The sequence below is a fragment of the Erinaceus europaeus genome, chromosome 5 (assembly GCF_950295315.1).
Source record: "Erinaceus europaeus chromosome 5, mEriEur2.1, whole genome shotgun sequence".
Classification (NCBI taxonomy): domain Eukaryota; kingdom Metazoa; phylum Chordata; class Mammalia; order Eulipotyphla; family Erinaceidae; genus Erinaceus; species Erinaceus europaeus.
In genome coordinates this window covers 38,495,798-38,514,880 of record NC_080166.1, presented here as the reverse complement: position 1 = coordinate 38,514,880, position 19,083 = coordinate 38,495,798, and the positions used below count along the sequence as shown (strand labels likewise).

The 19,083-nt window shown below is 36.5% G+C and overlaps 1 protein-coding gene across 4 annotated transcripts in view; it reads left to right on the top strand.

Annotated features, from left to right (window-relative positions):
• Positions 1 to 15,559, top strand: part of PRLR (prolactin receptor) — a 290,378-nt gene extending 274,819 nt beyond the window's left edge. For 3 of the 4 annotated variants that reach the window (XM_060191219.1, XM_060191221.1, XM_060191220.1), the window contains one exon: positions 4,605 to 6,607. In XM_060191219.1, coding sequence (XP_060047202.1) covers positions 4,605 to 5,618 — 1,014 coding nt within the window. In that variant the 3' untranslated portion in view covers positions 5,619 to 6,607. Of the gene's footprint in view, positions 1 to 4,604; positions 6,608 to 13,490 lie in introns of those variants that run through there. The other variant, XM_060191222.1, reaches the window with a different exon arrangement.
• The last annotated feature ends 3,524 nt before the right edge of the window (positions 15,560 to 19,083 follow it).

The window sequence follows — 19,083 nt, the reverse complement described above, 5'->3', positions numbered from 1 at the left end:
AAAGGAAGAAATCAAAATGTTTTGAGCGTTCGATGAAAATGAAGAGACAAGCTATCAAAATATTTGAGACACAGCTAAGGCAATACTGACAGGGAAGTTCATAGCCGCACAAGTACACATTAGGAAACAAGAAAAAGCACAAATAAACAGCCTGATTGCACACCTTAACGACCTAGAATAAGAACAACAAAGGAACCCTAAAGCACCCAGGAGGACAGAAATAACTAAAGTTAGGGCAGAAATAAATAACATTGAAAATTATCAAACCATACAGAAGATCAATGTAAGTAAATGTTGGTTCTTCAAAAGAGTGAACAAAACCCAAAAACCTACAAAAAAAACTACAAAAAAAATAGATGAAAAATTCCTCAAGACAACGAAGTCTATATATAGCAAACCTACAGCCAACATCATACTCTGTGGTGAAAAACTGGAAACATTTCTTTTCAGATCAGGTACTAAACAGGGCTGCCCACTATCACCATTATCATTCAGCATAGTGTTGGAAGTCCTTGCCATACCAGTAAGACAGGAGCAAGGAATTAAAGGGATACCAACTGAACCAGAAGTCAAACTCTCCCTACTTGCAGATGATATGATAGTATACATAGAAAAACCTAAGGACAAAAAAAAAAAAAAAAAAAACTAAGGGAAACTCAAAGCATGATTTGACTGAATTTGGAGTAAGGCACCAAAAAAAATCCCTGGGTTGAGGGTGAGGGTGAGGGTGGATGTTCAACATTCTTTTGGTGGTAGGAATGGTGTTTATGTACACTCCTATCAATTTGTAGTCATATAAATCACTATTTAATTAATATGAGGGGGGGAAATTTATTGAATGTCTCAAACTTTTTAAATCACAGACTGAGTCTTTTTAATACATAAGCTGAGTCTTTGATAGGTTGACTCTCTTAAAAGCTTAAATCAGGGAGAACAGAAGCAACCGGTGGCACAGCTATATACAAATAATGTCAAAGGACATAAATTATGGTGATGTTGTATATCATACAGAAAATCCTAACAAAGGAATATTTCAAAGTTAACCCAATTGCCAAATAATGTGATTATAGCAATAACTATTGTCATCTTAAACACTACGACAGCAGGAATCTCCTGCTTCCTTTTTAGAGCCTATATTCCCCCAGTCCTGGAAACTCTAGGGTGGGGCTCACTTTACTGCATACTTCTCTCAAGTCATACCAAATGATATTGCATCTGGTGATCCCAACATAATCAACACAAAGAGTACCACCTCAGCATTGCTTCACTTCAGGCTGTGTCCAGAGACGTCAGGCATGGAATGTCAACCCTTCACCCTCATTACTCGAGTGAGACTTATCCTTTCATAGTATTCTCAAATTCCATTCCAGGAGGTTCACTGGAAAAAGTTTAAGAAAGTCTCAAAAAAGTCTCAAAACCTAGATATAGACTAAGTCCCATGATATAGGGCATATGTTTGTTCACATGTATCCATAAATTAGGGCAAAATATATACTTGAAAGCAAAAATACACAATAGTCTGTAGTGAGTCAGTATAAAGTTTCTAATGAAATAGTGTCTACTTAGACATAGATACCCTCCTCACCTACTTCCTATCACAGTTCTCTCAAAATAAAAATAAAAATAAAGAAAAACCTAAGGAATCCAGCAAGTAGCTTTTGGATATCATCAGGCAATACAGTAAGGTCAGGCTATAAAATTAACATTCAAAAGTCAGTGGCATTCCTCTATGCAAACACTAAGTTAGAAGAAGATGAAATCAGAAATCAATTCCTTTTACTATAGCAACAAAAATAATAAAATATCTAGGAATAAACCTAACCAAAGAAGTAAAAGACTTGTATACTGAAAATTATGAGTCACTACTCAAGGAAATTGAAAAAGACACAAAGAAGTGGAAAGATATTCCATGTTCATGGATTGGAAGAATTAACATGATTAAAATGAATATACTTCCCAGAGCCATATAAAATTTAATGCTATGCCCACCAAGATCCCAACCACATTTTTTAGGAGAATAGAACAAATGCTACAAATGTTTATCTGGAACTAGAAATGACCTAGAATTACGAAAACAATCTTAAGAAGAGAGAACAGAACTGGATGCATCACACTCCCAGGTCTCAAATTGTATTAAAGGGCCATTGTCATCAAAACTGTTTTGTTCTGAAACATGAATAGACACACACTCCCAGGTCTCAAATTGTATTAAAAGGCCATTGTCATCAAAACTGATTTGTACTGAAACATGAATAGACACACTGACCAGTGGAATGGAATTGAGAGCCTGGAAGTAAGCCCCCACACCTATGGACATCTGATCTTTGACAAAGGTGCTCAGACTATTAAATGGGGAAAGCAGAGTCTTTTAAAAAAATGGCATTGGAAAGAGTTGGTTAAAACATGCAGAAGAATGAAACTGAACCACTATATTTCATCAAATACAAAAGTAAATTCCAAGTGGATCAAGGACTTGGATGTTAGGCCACAAACTATCAGATACTTAGAGGAAACTATTGGCAGAACTCTTTGCTGCATCAATTTTAAAGACATCTTCAATGAAATGAATCCAATTACAAAGAATACTAAGGCAAGCATAAACCTGTGGGACTACATCAAATTAAAAAGCTTCTTCACAGCAAAAGAAACCACTACCCAAACCAAGAGACCCCTCACAGAATGGGAGAAGACCTTTACATGCTATATATCAGACAAGAGTTTAGTAACCAAAATATATAAAGAACTTGCCAAACTCAACAATAAGAGAACAAATAACCCCATCCAAAAATGGGAAGAGAACATGGACAGAATATTCACCACAGAAGAAATCCAAAAGGCCGAGAAATACATGAAAAATGCTCCAAATCTTTGATTGTCAGACAAATGCAAATAAAGACAACAATGAGATACCACTTCACTCCTGTGAGAATGTCATACATCAGAAAAGGTAGCAGCAACAAATGCTGGAGAGGTTGTGGGATCAAAGGAACCTTCCTACACTGCTGTTGGGAATGTCAATTGGTCCAGCCTCTGTGAAAAACAGTCTGGAGACCTCTCAGAAGGCTAGAAATAGACCTACCCTATGATTCTGAAATTCCTCTCCTAGGGATATATCCTAAGGAACCCAACACACCCATCCAAAAAGATCTGTACACATATGTTCTTATCAGCACAATTTGTAGTAGCACAACTTGGAAGCAACCCAGGTGTCCAACAACAGATGAGTGGCTGAACAAGTTGTGGTATATATACACAATGGAATACTACTCAGCTATTAAAAACAGTGACTTCACCGCTTTCAGCCAGTTTTGGATGGACCTTGAAAAATTCATTTTAAGTGAAATAAGTCAGAAAAAAAATTCATTTTAAGTGAAATAAGTCAGAAACAGAGGATGAATATGGGATGATCTCACGCTCAGGCGGAAGTTGAAAAAGAAGATCAGAAGAGAAAACACAAGTAGAACCTGAACTAGAATTGGCATATTGCACCAAAGTAAAAGACTCTAGGATGAGTGGGAGGCAGCATTCAGGTCCAAAAAAGATGACAAATACATCCTAATGAGGATTGTATTGTTGTATGGAAAACTGAGAAATATTGTGCATGTACAAATTAACTATTGTTTTTACTGTCAAATGTAAAACATTAGTTCCCCAATAAAGAAATTTTAAAAAGAGAAACAGAAAATGACTGTGTTAGAATAGTAGTCCAGCTCCAAGGATATGCATAAAAATAAAAATTTTGGAGTGTGGCATGTCACTTCTGAATACAAGATCCAATACTGTGAAAAAATTATAGACATAATAATATTGTACCTCAATTTTATCAATAAGATAATAAAAATGGTGGACAGATGAATAGGTCATAAAATTATATAATTAAACTTTGTTAAAGTGAATGAATGTCAAATCCTGCCAATACCCAAGTCTAGTGGAGAAACAATTACAGAAGCCAGAACTCCTACCTTCTGCACCCCCAAAACAATTTGATCCATGCTCCCAGCAGGGGAGGATTGACAAGAAGAAGAGAATAAGAGGGCTCTGAATTCCAGCTCCATCAAGACCCACAGAGAGAGGAAGGAAAAGGGAGGGCCATGTAGATGTCATGAGTGGTTTAGAGGGGAAGAGAGGACTGGACCTGGAAAAGGGGGGGCAATTATGTACAAATGTAGGCTGATAGTTAACCCATGTCTGCAACTTTGAGAAAACTGCAGTGTTTTTCAATGGAGGAATTGGGGATTCAGAACTCTAGTGGTGGGAATGTTATGGAATTGTAACCCTATTAACCTGTAATTTTGTAAATCAATATTAAATCACTATAAAAAAGTGAATGTCAGATTGTCTTTATTAGTATAATGACTACTATGTAGCCCAGATGGACAACACTGACTCAATAAAAATGCTATTATTTTTTTCTTTTTAAATACACATTTTATTAATTATTTAATAGTGATTTACAATATTCTAAGAAAATATAAGTGCAATATCACACTCATATAAACTTGTTCATGAAAATACCTTTGAAGTTATTTAATAATAATAATAAAATAAATAATATATAAATAACCTAATATTTGTCTCTCCTGCATGTATCTGTATTTTAACAGAAGGGCAAGTCTGAAGAACTGCTGAGTGCCCTGGGCTGCCAAGACTTCCCTCCTACTTCTGACTGTGAGGACTTGTTGGTGGAGTTTTTAGAAGTGGATGATAGTGAGGACCAGCAACTGATGCCAGGTCACTCCAAAGAACACCCAAGTCAAGGAATGAAACCCACATACTTGGACCCTGACAGTGACTCAGGCCGAGGCAGCTGCGACAGCCCTTCCCTTTTGTCTGAAAAGTGTGAAGAACCCCAAGCCAACCCCCCAACATTCCAAACCCCTGAGGGTACTGAAAAGCCAGACAATCCCAAAGCAAATGTGATTCACACCTGGAACCCCCAGAGCACAAGCTTAGGAAACAAGATCCCCTATTTCCACTCTGATGTATCCAAATCTTCAACATGGCCTTTGTCACAGCCCCCCGGCCAGCACAACTACAGATCTTCTTATCACAATATTGCTGACATGTGTAATATGGCTGCAGGCACAATAGGTGCACCAGTCACTTTGCTAGACACAACAGACAAGAAACCCCTTGAGACTGGAGAGGAGGGAATTGCAGCTAAGCAGAGGGAGGTGGGAAACTCCCATCCCAAGACTGACCAAGCCAGGGTATGGCTGCTGTCCCAGGAGGAAACCCCCTTTATCTCTGCTAAACCCTTGGATTATGTGGAAATTCACAAAGTCAACAAAGATGGAGCACTGGCCTTACTCCCCAAACACAAAGAGGACAGTGACCAGGCAGAGAATTCCAGCTCCCCTGAAACTAACAAAGAGTACGCTAAGGTGTCCAGGGTGATGGATAACAATATCCTAGTGTTAGTGCAAGATCCAAGAGCTCCAAACCTGGCTTTGTTTGAAGAACTAGCTGAGGAGGATTTGCCAGCAACCCTGCAACAGAATCAAGTTGAGAAAGAGCTTCCCTCTTTCACTACCACTCAGATGCCAAGCAATTGCAGGCTCCAGCTAGGGGGGTTGGATTACCTAGATCCTGCAGGTTTTGCGCACTCATTTCAATGATCACTTGATGAATGGGATGATCAGTTAAAATGTGATTTTTTTTCAGGTAACACTACAGAGTAGATGAGATGCAACCTACTAGAGAATGCAGTGAGAATGACACTATGAAAACTCACAGTTCACAACTTTTCATGCTCCAGTTTTCAACTAGTTGCCTCTTGCTCCCACAGCTGATTCCAGAACAAATTGTGTTGTTTCCTACTTGTGATTTGTAGGTTTACTTTTTTTTGCCTTTAGTGTTAAAATTATGTATTTAATGAAATAAAAGCACATTGCTTAGTATTTCTAAGGGGCTATGCCAACCAAGTAGGTCCTCTAGAAAAGCCTTTCATGGTTGAGTATATAGATAGAAGGAAGTGAAATAGTCAAAGCCATTCATCACAGGAAGATGATAGGTATGGTAAAAATGCCATGAAAACCAATTTTGAAAACCACTTTTAACCTTTGCACTCCTCTTACATTTTATTAGGATTAACCAAATACAATGTCAAAAAGGAAAAAACTGTATTCCAGAGACACAGCAAATTATTTACATCAGTTCCTATTACCTTAGTGGTAAATTGCCAATATGCAAATCAAAATGATGCCTCCAGATTTTTCTTAGAATAATTAGGATATATGGACATCCCCCCCAAAAAAACTGTATTTTATTCTAAATCCTCTGGAGAATGTAGTTTGGAAAAGTGAAAATTTTATGTGAGAGACAAACAAGTCTCATGCCATGACTCCTTCTAAAATGTTTTCCCACTTCATTCCAATATACTAGGTAATTTATTATAGACTCTAGTCTTCTCTTAATGAAAAAAATAATAATCCCAAAAGACTAATTTCAATTTAAAAAAATAATCACAGCAGGATATTGATGGAAATACTGCCTTACTGTATATACAAATTCTAACTTAATATAAACCCATAAGTTTGACAGTGTATTTTTAAGACTATTTTTCTATCACTTAGGTAAAATAAAAGACTATTTTATATCTTCCCAATACAGCTGTTTACGTATTCAGTGGGTACAATGTTTTCTGCAGTGAAGTTATAAAGAATATTTGCAGTTCATATTTGTATATGTTCCTGTTTATGACATAAAATGCCAACCAAAACCCACTGAAAAATATGATGTGGGTGACAATATTCAGTTTCAAAGACAGTGTAGAATTATCTGAATTTTTCATTTCCAAGGTACTATAAACAACAGTCACCAACATAGAGTCTAGGGCACTCCATAGACCAGAATTACTTCTGTGACAGTTCTGCATGTGGGTTTCTGTGCTTCTCTGGATGAATCTTCATACAGCTACCATGAAAAAGGAGAGAGTTAACATCTATATTCTCTTTCAAAGAGGGATTTGATTTGGTTTTGCTTTGCTGAGAAATTGGGGATAGTAAATGTCTTTAAGCAGAGGCAGGACTTAGTACCACTCTGGAGTAGATTCATTTACAAGCTCTTGGCAGAGGCAACACATATGTCAGAGGAGTCCAAATTAATTTCCAGGAAATCAAGTATCTGTGAAGCTGAGAAAACAGCTACAAAAGACTGAGTATGGCTGTGAGAATCTCCAACTCAGCTTCCAGGGAAGGCTCCACAATAAAGGTCAAAAGCCTGGATCTCCCTTTTTTAAGAGAGTATTCATGATTAGTCAAACTGCAACCCTCTATTGTTTCATTTGCCATTTGTTGGCAAATCTATTCCCTGTGTCCACTTTATGGCCGAACATAGAAAAGTTTAGCTCACTTTTGCTAGTTAAAAATTCCACTCAACAAGCCTGTGCTGATAGAAATTAAACTTGTTGGTATAATGCTTGAAAATGAACATATTACCACCAAGGTGCCCAGAGTTGCAAAAGCAATATTTCTGAGGCTCTCTTCTTCCAGTGTATAAATAATATCTTAAGAGGGAAGAAAGCATCTAGAAAAGTTCTCCAAATTTATTCAGTTCTCTAGATCCTCACTATTCAAAATAATGCAGTTCCATCACCTAGACACTTTATAAATGCAGACTCTCCTTTGACCAGAACTACAGAGTCAGAATTTAAATCTTTATTAAGATCACCAGATTATTCTTATTCACATTGAAATTTGAGAAGCAGTACAACTTCAAATAAAGGTTATTTTTGTTTGTTTTGACCAGAGCAGAGCTCTGTTCAACTCTGGTTATTGGTGGCTCTTAGGATTATATCTAGAACTTCTATAGCATGCAAGTCTTATGCAATATATCTGTGATATCTCCCAAGCCCTCTACTAAAGGTTATTTTATGCATGGAAGCAATATTCTGCTGCAAATTTTAAGTCTGTTTGATTCACCCTAAACAACACTGTATGTATGGGGAATACAACAATTTCTCTTAAAATCTGTTTATGGTTTGAGATTCACATAAATAATGACCTACAGGGAGTCAGGCGATAGCGCAACAGGTTAAGCGCAGGTGGCGCAAAGCTCAAGGACCAGCGTAAGGATTCCAGTTCGAGCCCTCGACTCCCAACCTGCAGGGGAGTCGCTTCACAAGTGGTGAAGCAGGTCTGCAGGTGTCTATCTTTCTTTCCGCCCCCCGCCTCCCCCTCCTCTCTCTATTTCTCTCTGTCCTATCCAACAACGATGACATCAATAAAAACTACAACAATAAAACAAGGGCAACAAAAGGGAATAAATAAATAAATAAATAAATAAATAAAAATAATGACCTACAAATGCACATACAACTTTCAAGAGTGCCAGGAACATAGCCCACCTTGAAAGACACTGACCAAAGACTCTTGGCCCTCAAAAGCCAATACAAATTAAACCTTTTCCAGACTTGTTCATTCTTTACCAAGATGTGTATCAATCAAACTTACACTTTGAAAATTCAAAGCTGATCTGATTTTGACAAATAATTTGTCATAAATGAAAAAAATGTTGACAAGAGACTCAAACTTAATCCTTAAAAGCACCAGTGAGACACTTATTAAGTAAATATGCTAAAAATTCTATGATGAATTAAATATCTTTATTTAAATCGGTTTTTTCATGGTCTAGGAAATTTTCTACCACAAAGACAGCTGATTGAATGGAAGGATGCAGACCTGGAACATGAGATCCAGGTTCTAGTCCAAACAGTATTGTCTTAGATTTCTCAATACCCTTCTCCAGGTCTTTTTTCCTCTGAAGGGAATGCTGAACCAAATAATTTCTAGTCTGTTTATCAACACCAATTCCTTGATTTCATGACTCACTGAATACTTCCCAACAAAAATAATTTGATAATAAATATTGACCTTCAAGTAGACTTGAATGATGAGCTTTTATTTGACTTTAAAATCATCATTCAGTTAGTCTTAATATATGTGCATGCATTTCATAACTTATTCAAGTGTAGAATCATAGTCTAAAAGTATATTTAAATTATTTATAAAGTGAAGTCTTGATATCTTGAAAAAAATGAAATTTTATTAGAGATGTTCTAATTTTCATAAAAGTGGTCTTTTACTGAATCAAGCCATGCTCATTCCTTGTTAAATTCAGCAGTTTCAAATCTCTTTTCTTACACATTGCTACTGATTCTGGTTTGTTTGCTAATTTGTTTGTTACTCTTTATGGATTACAAACCACTGTTGCTCAATTGGTTAAAATAGCCTTATGGTCCGAGTTATGAAAAGTCTTGTTTGTATTAAACAAAAACCTAAATAGTCAATTTACAAAACACTTGGAAGCTAGGGCTAATTGGTGAGTGTTTCTAAAGGTTTATGACCCAAACTACAAAATGTTTCCTGCCAGTGTTAATATGACTATAAGACACCTCTATATGAGCAGAAGTTATTATCAGCCATGCCACTGACACTTAATAAATGGTAAATTCTCCGAAGTGCCTAAGACCAATACTGGCAGGCAATTATCTACTAAAAACTTGCTTTCTCTAGTTTAGTTCAAGGTGAATTGAATCCCTTACCACCTGCACATAATCAAGGAGTTTAACACCTTCCTTGTCCTGTAGTGAGCTAATCAAATCGGAAAATTCTTTGTGTTCATGAAACAACAGAGGCAGCTGAGCTCTAGGTTTGGCTGTGGAGGAAATCTAATTCCCAAGGTTGCCCACTGCTTGCAGAAAGACTTTCCCCTGCTTTAGAGTATTCCATATCTCCATAGAGTAAACATGAAAGAAACAGATTTGTACAAAGTATACAAAGTGCCTTCCTTTATTTCTGTTAAAAACATTTTATTTTTGCAAGAAAAGTTTCCTTTGTGTGTAAATGAATGGAGAATTCAGAGACAGAAAGCAAGATGATTGAAGTTCAACCAGCAACTGTTACTGAATTTTTAATTTACTGTTTAAATTACCATAGAGGTAATATGGATAGAATGACTTATGTTATAAGAAACTGACTCTGGCTAGCATTGGAGAATATGCCTGCCACCCATGTTCAAGGCTCTTAATTTTAGAAAATATTGATAACATTTTATAAATGTCTTTGAATTGCATGCTTGGGCCTGAAAAGGACAATTCATGTACAATGTAAGTTTGTACACATGTACAGATATATGTAAATGGTTTTAGTTTACAATCTCCAGTTTTGCCAACATCAATGTCATTAATAGAAGTCCATGTGCCTAGTGAGCACAGTTGTTTTTCTGTCTTTCCAGCTTAAGAACAACAGTGTTCAAGTTAGGGTAATGGGGTGACAATTCTATTTATAGGTCTAGGTTGCATTCCAGTCACTAAGCAGGCTGAAAGCCATTATGTAAATCTTATAAATTAAACCACCAATTAAGTGGATTGGCCTAAAATATTGGTATTTCCTTTTCTTTATTTTCTTTTTAGTTTCTATTCTGTTTTATTTCTTTTTTAATTTATTTTTTATTCAAGAAAGGATAAATTAATAGAACCATACGGTAGGAGGGGTACAACTCCACATAATTCCCACCACCCAATCTCCATATCCCATCCCCTCCCCTGAAAGCTTTCCCATTCTCTATCCCTCTGGGAGTATGGACCCAAGGTCGTTGTGGGTTGCAGAAGGTGGAAGGTCTGGCTTCTGTAATTGCTTACCCGCTGAACATGGACATTGACTGGTTGGCCCATACTCCTACTCTGCCTCTCTCTTTCCCTAGTAGGGTAGGTCTCTGGGGAAGCAGAGCTCCAGGACACATTGGTGGGGTCTTCAGTCCAGGGAAGCCTGGCCGGCATCATGATGGGATCTGGAACCTGGTGGCTGAAAAAAGAGTTAACATACAAAGCCAAACAAATTGTTGAGCAATCATGGGCCCAAATGTAGGAATAGCAGAGAGGAAGTGTTGGGGGGGGGGGGTACTTACTGCAAACTCTAGTGTACTTCTGCTTTCAGGTATATATTTTGCACTAGTTTATGGATACGTGTGAACATATGCTCTCTCTCACAGAAACTGGTCTATATCTAGGTTTTGGGACTTTGTTAGAAAGTGATCAACCTGGGATGGAATTAGAGAATGCTATGAAAGGAAATGTCTCACCCGAGTAATGAAGCTGAAGGGTTGTCATTTCACACCTGAAGTCTCTGGACACAGTCTGAAGTGATGCATGTTGAGGTGACAATTGTTGTGTTGATTAGGTTGCGATCGGCAGATGCAATATTATTTGATATTGATTGGGAGAGGCATGAGGGAAAGTGGGCCCTATCCTAAGGTTCCAGGACTGGGAGAAACATAGGCTCTATAGTAGAGATGTGAAGTTCCTGCTATCTTAGGGTTCAAAAAGACAATGGGTAGTTAATGTTATCATCACATTATTTGGTAATTGGGTTAACTTTGAAAAGTCCTTTTGTTAGGGTTTGCTGTATAGTATCCAGTATCTTGTAAATAGCTGTGCCACCGGTTGCCTCTGATCTACTTGGTCTAGGCTTTTGAGAGAGTCCACATATCAAATAAACAGCCTATATATTAAGAAGACTCAGTCTGTGTTTTAAAAACTTCTAGACATACAGTTAATTTTTCCCCTCTCATATTAATTAACTAGTGATTTATATGAGTGTACATAAGCACCATTCCCACCAACAAACGACTGTGTCTCATCCCACCCACCCACCCCCACCCCCCACCAGCCCAGGAAGCTGCATGTCTACCCCTCTCCACAGGGTTTTTACTTTGGTGCCCTACTTTCAATTTAGTCAGATCCTGCTTTTACTTTCCCTTTCAGATCTTCTTTCTCAACTTCTGTTGATGAGTGGGATCATTCCATACTCATCTTTATCTTTCTGACTTAGCTCACTTAACATAATTCCTTCTAGCTCTGTCCAAGATGACTCAGAGAAGGTGGGTTCCTTGTTCTTAACAGCTACATAGTATTCCATTGTGTATATATATCACAGCTTTCTCAGCCACTCATCTGTTGTTGGGCACCTGGGTTGCTTCCAGGTTTTAGCTATTATGAATTGGGCTGCTATGAACATAGGAGTACACACCTCTCTTTGGTTGGGTGTTATGGAGTCCTTGGGGTATAACCCCACGAGAGGAGTTACTGGGTCATATGGAAGGTCCATGTCTAGCCTTGTGAGAGTTTTCCAGACTGCTCTCCACAGAGGCTGGACCAATTTACATTCCCACCAGCCATGCAAAAGGGTTCCTCTGTCCCCACAACCTCTCCAGCATTTGTTGCTGCTATCCTTTTTGATGTATGCCATTCTTACAGGAGTGAGGTGGTATCTCAGTGTTGTCTTAATTTGCATTTCTCAGACAATCAGTGACCTAGAGCAGTTTTTCATATGTTTGTTAGACTTTTGGATCTCCTTTGAGGTGAATGTTTTGTTCATATCCTCTGGCCATTTTTGGATGGGGTCATTTGCTTTTTTGGTGCTAAGTTTGCAGAGCTCTTTATATATTTTGGTGATTAGTTTCTTGTCTGATGTATGGCATGTGAAGATCTTCTGCCATTCTGTGAGGGGTCTCTTTGTTTGTTTAACAGTTTCTTTGGATGTGCAGAAGCTTTTCAATTTGATGTAGTCCCATTGGTTTGTTTCTGCTTTAGTCTTTCTTGCAATTGGGTTTATTTCATCAAAGATGTCCTTGAGGTGTAGGTGGGAAAGTGTTTTACCAATGTTTTCCTCTAAGTATTTGATTGTTTCTGGTCTTTGATCCATTTGGAGTTGATTTTTGTTTCTGGTGAGATAAAGTGGTTCAATTTCATTCTTCTGAATGTTATAACCCAGTTTTCCCAGCACCATTTATTGAAGAGAGCCTCCTTCTTCCATTTAATGCTTTGGGCCCCCTTATCAAAGATTAGATGTCCATAGGTGTGAATATTGGTATTTCTAAGACTCCTTCCAGCTCTACAATCTTTCCCTGAACCCAGTTATTCAGGTCAAAAACTCAGGTTCTTTGCAAGAAAGCACTATCCAGATGTCCTTAACCAGAATCAGTGAATAACATAGCTAGAACTATTCTCAAAGAGATAGAAAAAGAGATCCAATACCACCATTTCTATTTGAGCAGATGCTACTCATCTTCTTAATTTTCTGCACTGTGGACTTTTCATGCTTTCATTCCAGGGCCTATATTTTCTGAAGTGTTAATTATGTGCAGTTACAATTATAAGAACTGTAAGAAACTAAATTTTTCATAAATCATTATTATTTGATCCCACAAAGGTTCGGTCAGCCACAGAAGTTTCAAGGCCTAGGCTGAAGATCACAAGATAACTCAGAGATTTTCAGGTTTGGAAATTCTTGTTCATTAATTATGCAATCAGTCTGAAGGCTATTATTAGTTTTGAACTATGTTTATAACTCAGTCCTGAGGTGAAATTTAAAAACATATAATGACTACTGGAGCTTATGATCTAACCAGAAATTCTAATTTTAGAGCAAAATTTATTGTTTTGTTCTGGATGTATTCTATAATTAATCAGTCAGGGATTCTTTCCCCAGACTTTTGTTTTTCAGGAAGGTGAAGATGATTTTTCATCTGAGACCCTCATAGTATTAATTTCATGGAAAGGAGAAAGGTAGATATGTAAAATGATGCTCCAGAGGTTTGAGGCATCTCAGGATTCCACAAAATCCCAAGAGTAGCCTGACTCACTAATCTCAGAATTAAGTGGGTGTGGAAAATCTATAATTTATTCAATGTCCTGAGTTTATGATTAATAACTTGTACTACTGTTCTTGCCCATGTTAACTACTTAGACTCATGATTGTATATCAAGCCAGGAATCATTGAGATGTAGAAAAGTAGAAAACATCTTTTTAATTAGACTGTCATCAGTAATAAGAAAAAAGCTTGATATATTAGTTGATTATTTACCTGCTGGTGATTAATAATAAAAATAATTAATCTCAAGTACAATAAAATTACATTTTGAAAGTCACAAATTATACTTCAAAATACACTTTGTTTTTCCATGCAAAATTCATAAATGGTGGCAGATTTTGTTTTTATGTTATCTGAAATTGAAAAATTACATGGCAAAGATACCTCTGAAAAATAATTTGCTTTATATAATTCCTCATAAAATGATTTTTAACTTTTAAAGTATCTACCTCCCTTTCTTGTCCTAATGTCCTTTCCTTCAAAGCTGCTTATTGTTTAAAAATTAAGTATGTCACATCTTGTACTTTGACAATTTTTCAGTGACATATTTCATGTATTTGCCATGTGGCATTTCTGAATTTAAAGTAAGCTTTATGTTATTTTATATTATTTTATGTGTTTCAAAAGCTGACACACTGAAACATATAATCCTCATATTGTGAATCTCATCATGTAATACAAATGAAATTATTTAATGACTTACTATCTATATGAATCTCAGTATAATTGTGTTTGTGTCTGGGAAAAAATGAGAAAAATGTAGTCATATCTTTCTTTTGAAACCATGAATGTACTAATGATTTTCTTAATCCTTGCTTCAGATTATAATACATCATTGTACAGCTGATGTGAGATATATGTTTAAAGTACAATCTAGTAATTGTTCAAAAGTCAACCCCCAAGTTTTGCTTCATTTGACCGCTAAAGTTTCTTAAGTGTTATTTGCATCATGAGGTTTGCTTCTGTGCTTGATTATTCATTTTATACAATTTAAGAGAGTTTCCTGTGGATACCAAAGCAATCAAGAACCAGCCTGTTGGGTGATCTGTGTTTTCTGTAAAGCCATATTGAAGTGGAAAATGTGTAATAGTGTAAGGTTCCATATCTTCAAAGCTACCACTACCTCTGTCTTTCTCTTTCCCTGGGAAAATGCTCAGCAAAAATTCTTTAACATGAAGTGGGAAATTAGAAATTATAATAATTTGCTGAGGTTTTGTTTAGTTTTCTGTTAGAATACACCTAATTCACCATTTTGCAGATTTATGCTAAGTGTTTTTGCTGACCTATTTTTATGTTTTATAAAAATTAACTGATAAATAAGGGTCAGAAAGAATTTGTAAGTCACCAAAAATAATCATAAAACTCTAGATTTTTCCCTAACTATAAGTCATTTTAATGTAGTTACCCAAACCCATGATCATATTTCTCACAATTTCATTCCCCTTGTGATTTTAGCCACCAGTAACTTTATGGTATAGGAAGTCAGCCATATATCAAAAATAGTCTTGTTTTAATTTTTAAAATTCATTTCTATATGTATTATTGTTATATCTCTTTTCTTTTAAGCCTTAAATACTTATCAAAGACTCTAATGGTTAAATCTATCCTGCATTTTTAATTATGTGACTCACTGGTTATTGGACATTGTATTTCCATTTTCTACATGCTTATTCATTTTTCTTCTATTTTGAGGGGACAACCTGAAGAGTTAAATATTTGTCAATAATATGGGATATTATGCTAACAGCTATTATCATAACATCTTTACTTTTACCACACACCAAAAACAATGCTTGCCAAATAAAATCCTAGACATCCCATTGTAATGTGATCATTATATTTCTATTCATGTTACTGAAAATCCCCAGCTCAGTGCCTGGCTCAATAAATGTTTATTTCCACTGCCTATCCTTCCTCAATCTTTCTTTTTATTTGACATAGAATTAAACAAAGGGTGTGTATAGCTAAAACAATTTTCTTTGAAAAAAATTGCTGTATAAGAAGGTATAATCCAGAAATTGTTTAAATAGTTTAGATCAAGATTATTTTCCCCTCTATCATCACCATTCCATGCTATTAAAAAGCATAATTTTCTCTCCTTTACCCCATCCTGCACATGATAAGCTGCTGAAATAAAGTAAGGGGGATCCAGGAATATGAAGATCAAATCAGAGGAACTTACATAAATATTGTGAAATAAAGGAAAGTTCATTTAAGAATAGAATCCTTTTGAACAGTGTGATTCATCCCAGTTACTAAATCTTTTCCACCAAAATTCACTAGATTAAGTGTAAAATAATAATCTTCTAGTTTTAATGGATCTATATCTAGAAGTCCTCATTTTCTGTCATACTTTTGTTATAAAACTGAAATGGAATGGGGTTTGCTTTACAAATTCTTCTCTACTTCCTAATTTCCTCATGCCATGTCTTAAAAAGAGACTATGAAATTTCTCATGTGAGCATCATGCTAAAAAAAACTCTGGCTTCCATCAAAGAAACATTAGCTCTTCCATGCCTATACTGGAGTCATCTGCTTCTCATAATTGGGTACACTTTCAATTGTAAGATGCAAAAATTAGATTGTCTCTCACTAAACAACATTCAAATAATTAATGATAAATTTGGAGTAGTACTATCTAGCTAATTTTCTAAGATCATTACATGTACTTTCCTGAAAGAGGTGATATATTGTCACATCTTGCCAGGATCCCACCTGAAATCTTTTTTTTTAAATTTTTTATTTAAGAAAGGATTAATGAACAAAAACATAAGGTAGGAGGGGTACAACTCCACACAATTCCCACCACCCAATCCCCATAACCCACCCCCTCCCATGATAGCTTTCCCATTCTCTAGCCCTCTGGGAGCATGGACCCAGGGTCGTTGAGGGTTGCAGAAGGTAGAAGGTCTGGCTTCTGTAATTGCTTCCCCGCTGAACATGGGCGTTGACTGGTCGGTCCATACTCCCAGTCTGCCTCTCTCTTTCCCTAGTAAGGTGTGTCTCTGGGGAAGCTGAGCTCCAGGACACATTGGTGGGGTCTTCAATCCAGGGAAGCCTGGCCAGCATCCTGGTGGCATCTGGAACCTGGTGATTGAAAAGAGAGTTAACATATGAAGCCAAACAATTTGTTGAGCAATCATGGATCCCAAGCTTGGAATAGTGGAGAGGAAGTGATAGGGAGGTACTCACTGAAAACTCTAGTGTACTTCTGCTTTCAGGTATATATTTTGCAGTAGTTTATGGATACGTGTGCACATAAGCTCTCTCTCACAGAAACTGGTGTATATCTAGGTTATGGGACTTTGTTAGAAAGTGAACTACCTGAGATGAAATTAGAGTGTACTATAAAAAGAAAGGTCTCACCGAGTAATGAAGCTGAAGGGTTGTCATTCCACACGTGAAGTCTCTGGATACAGTCTGAGGTGAAGCATGTTGAGGTGTCAATCGTTGCGTTGGTTAGGTTGTGATCGGCAGATGCAATATTATTTGGTTTGGATTGTGAGATGCATACTTGAAAGTGGGCCCTATCCAAGGGTTCCAGGACTGGGGGAAGTAGGGGTTCTATAGTGGAGATGTGAGGTTCCTGCTGTCTTAGGGTTCAAAAAGACAATCGATAGTTAATGTTATCATCACATTATTTGTTAATTGGGTTAACTTTGAAAAGTCCCTTTGTTATGGTTTGCTGTACAGTATCCAGTATCTTGTATATAGCTGTGCTATTGGATGCTTCTAAACTACTTGGTCTAGGCTTTTGAAAGAGTCCGCATATCAAATACATAGCCTATATATTAAAAGGATTCAGTTTGTCTTTTGAGAAACTTTGAGACATACAATTGATTTTCCCCCTCTCATATTAATTAACTACTGATTTATATGTCTACATTTTGCTAGGAGTGTACATAAACACCATTCCCACCACCAAAGGACTGTGACCCATCCCTCCCGCCCACTCCCACCCCCCACTGGCCCAGGAAGCTGCATGTCTACCCCTCACCACTGGGTTTTTACTTTGGTGCCCTACTTACAATTTGATCACCCACCTGAAATCTTAACCCCACCAGATATCTTATAGCTTAGCATTCTAGTTAGTCTCTTCTTAGAAGACTAACATATATGACTCCCTTTTAGTAAAAGCCTTGAAATCTTAGGGGCTGTATACAATGGGATTGGAGAGGCTATAATGATTTGCCTGAGAGTTCCTCCAAATCATGCAAGTGAGACTGAAACTGAACCTGTCTTGACATTGTAAAATGCATTCTACTTTGGTTATTTCAGTACTAAAGTGGAGTGTTTCATCCATCCTATCCTTCAATTCTTGCTACATGTGTGTTAACTACTTTTCTTATTTTATGATAAGATTACAAACAAACTTGATGCACAGATTTTTTTATGAATATGATAACATTATGTTTTAATAAATGCTAAGGAATGTCTATTGGCAAGCACTGGCATAAGAAAAGTAAGCTTGGGAATTTTTATTATTGTATAGATAAATATGTTTGAAAGAATTTTCAATGTCACAGGTAAATTTTCAAAGTAATGTACACATTCACTCCATATATCATTAGAAATTACAGGATGAGCTTAAATGTCATTTGCCAGTAGATTCATTTCACAGGATCAACACTGGCATTGTTTCTGAACTATGCAACCTCATGATGCATTTTTCAGTCCTTTTTCAGAGAAACTGCTTTTGCAATGATAGCACTTTTTATCTTCCATTTAATCAAATGATTTTTGGAAGTTCTTTTTATATACATGTATATTATATATTTTGTGAAAAGTGTAATTTTGAGAGAACTTTTGCTTCAATAAACTTTAATAGGCTATATTTTTCACTGATTTAACATTGGTTTATAAAATGATAAAATTTCAGGAGTATAGTTCCACATATGTGTGTATGTGTATGTATTTGTGTGTGTTTACAACCCACTATACATACACCAAAACTCCTGTGTGTCTCCCTACCTTCCTAGATACCCCTACAACATTCCTTTTGTTTATATTTTCCCAGTGACTTTTATTTCTAATTAATAGTGGTTTATAAATTTTAAGAGTACAAGATATAGATCCAAACCACACACACCACCGAAGCTCTATGCCACCAACGTCCCAACAATAACCTCAATGGTTCTCACAAAAATCTCAGAGACAGTTTGTTTGCTTCTGTATTTTGTTTGATGGCTTGTTTGTTTAAATTTTTTTTGCAATTTCATATGTTTCAGTTTTCTAGATCCACATATGAATGAAACTATCCTGTAGTTTTCTTTCATCTCTTAGCTTATTTCACTAAGCATAATCACCTTCAACCCCATCCATTTTTATTAGTGATTTAATATTGATTTACAGAGTTACTTGTCAACTTTGCACACCATTACTTCCACCAGAGTTCTGAATCCCAAATCCCTTCAATGCAAACCATCACAG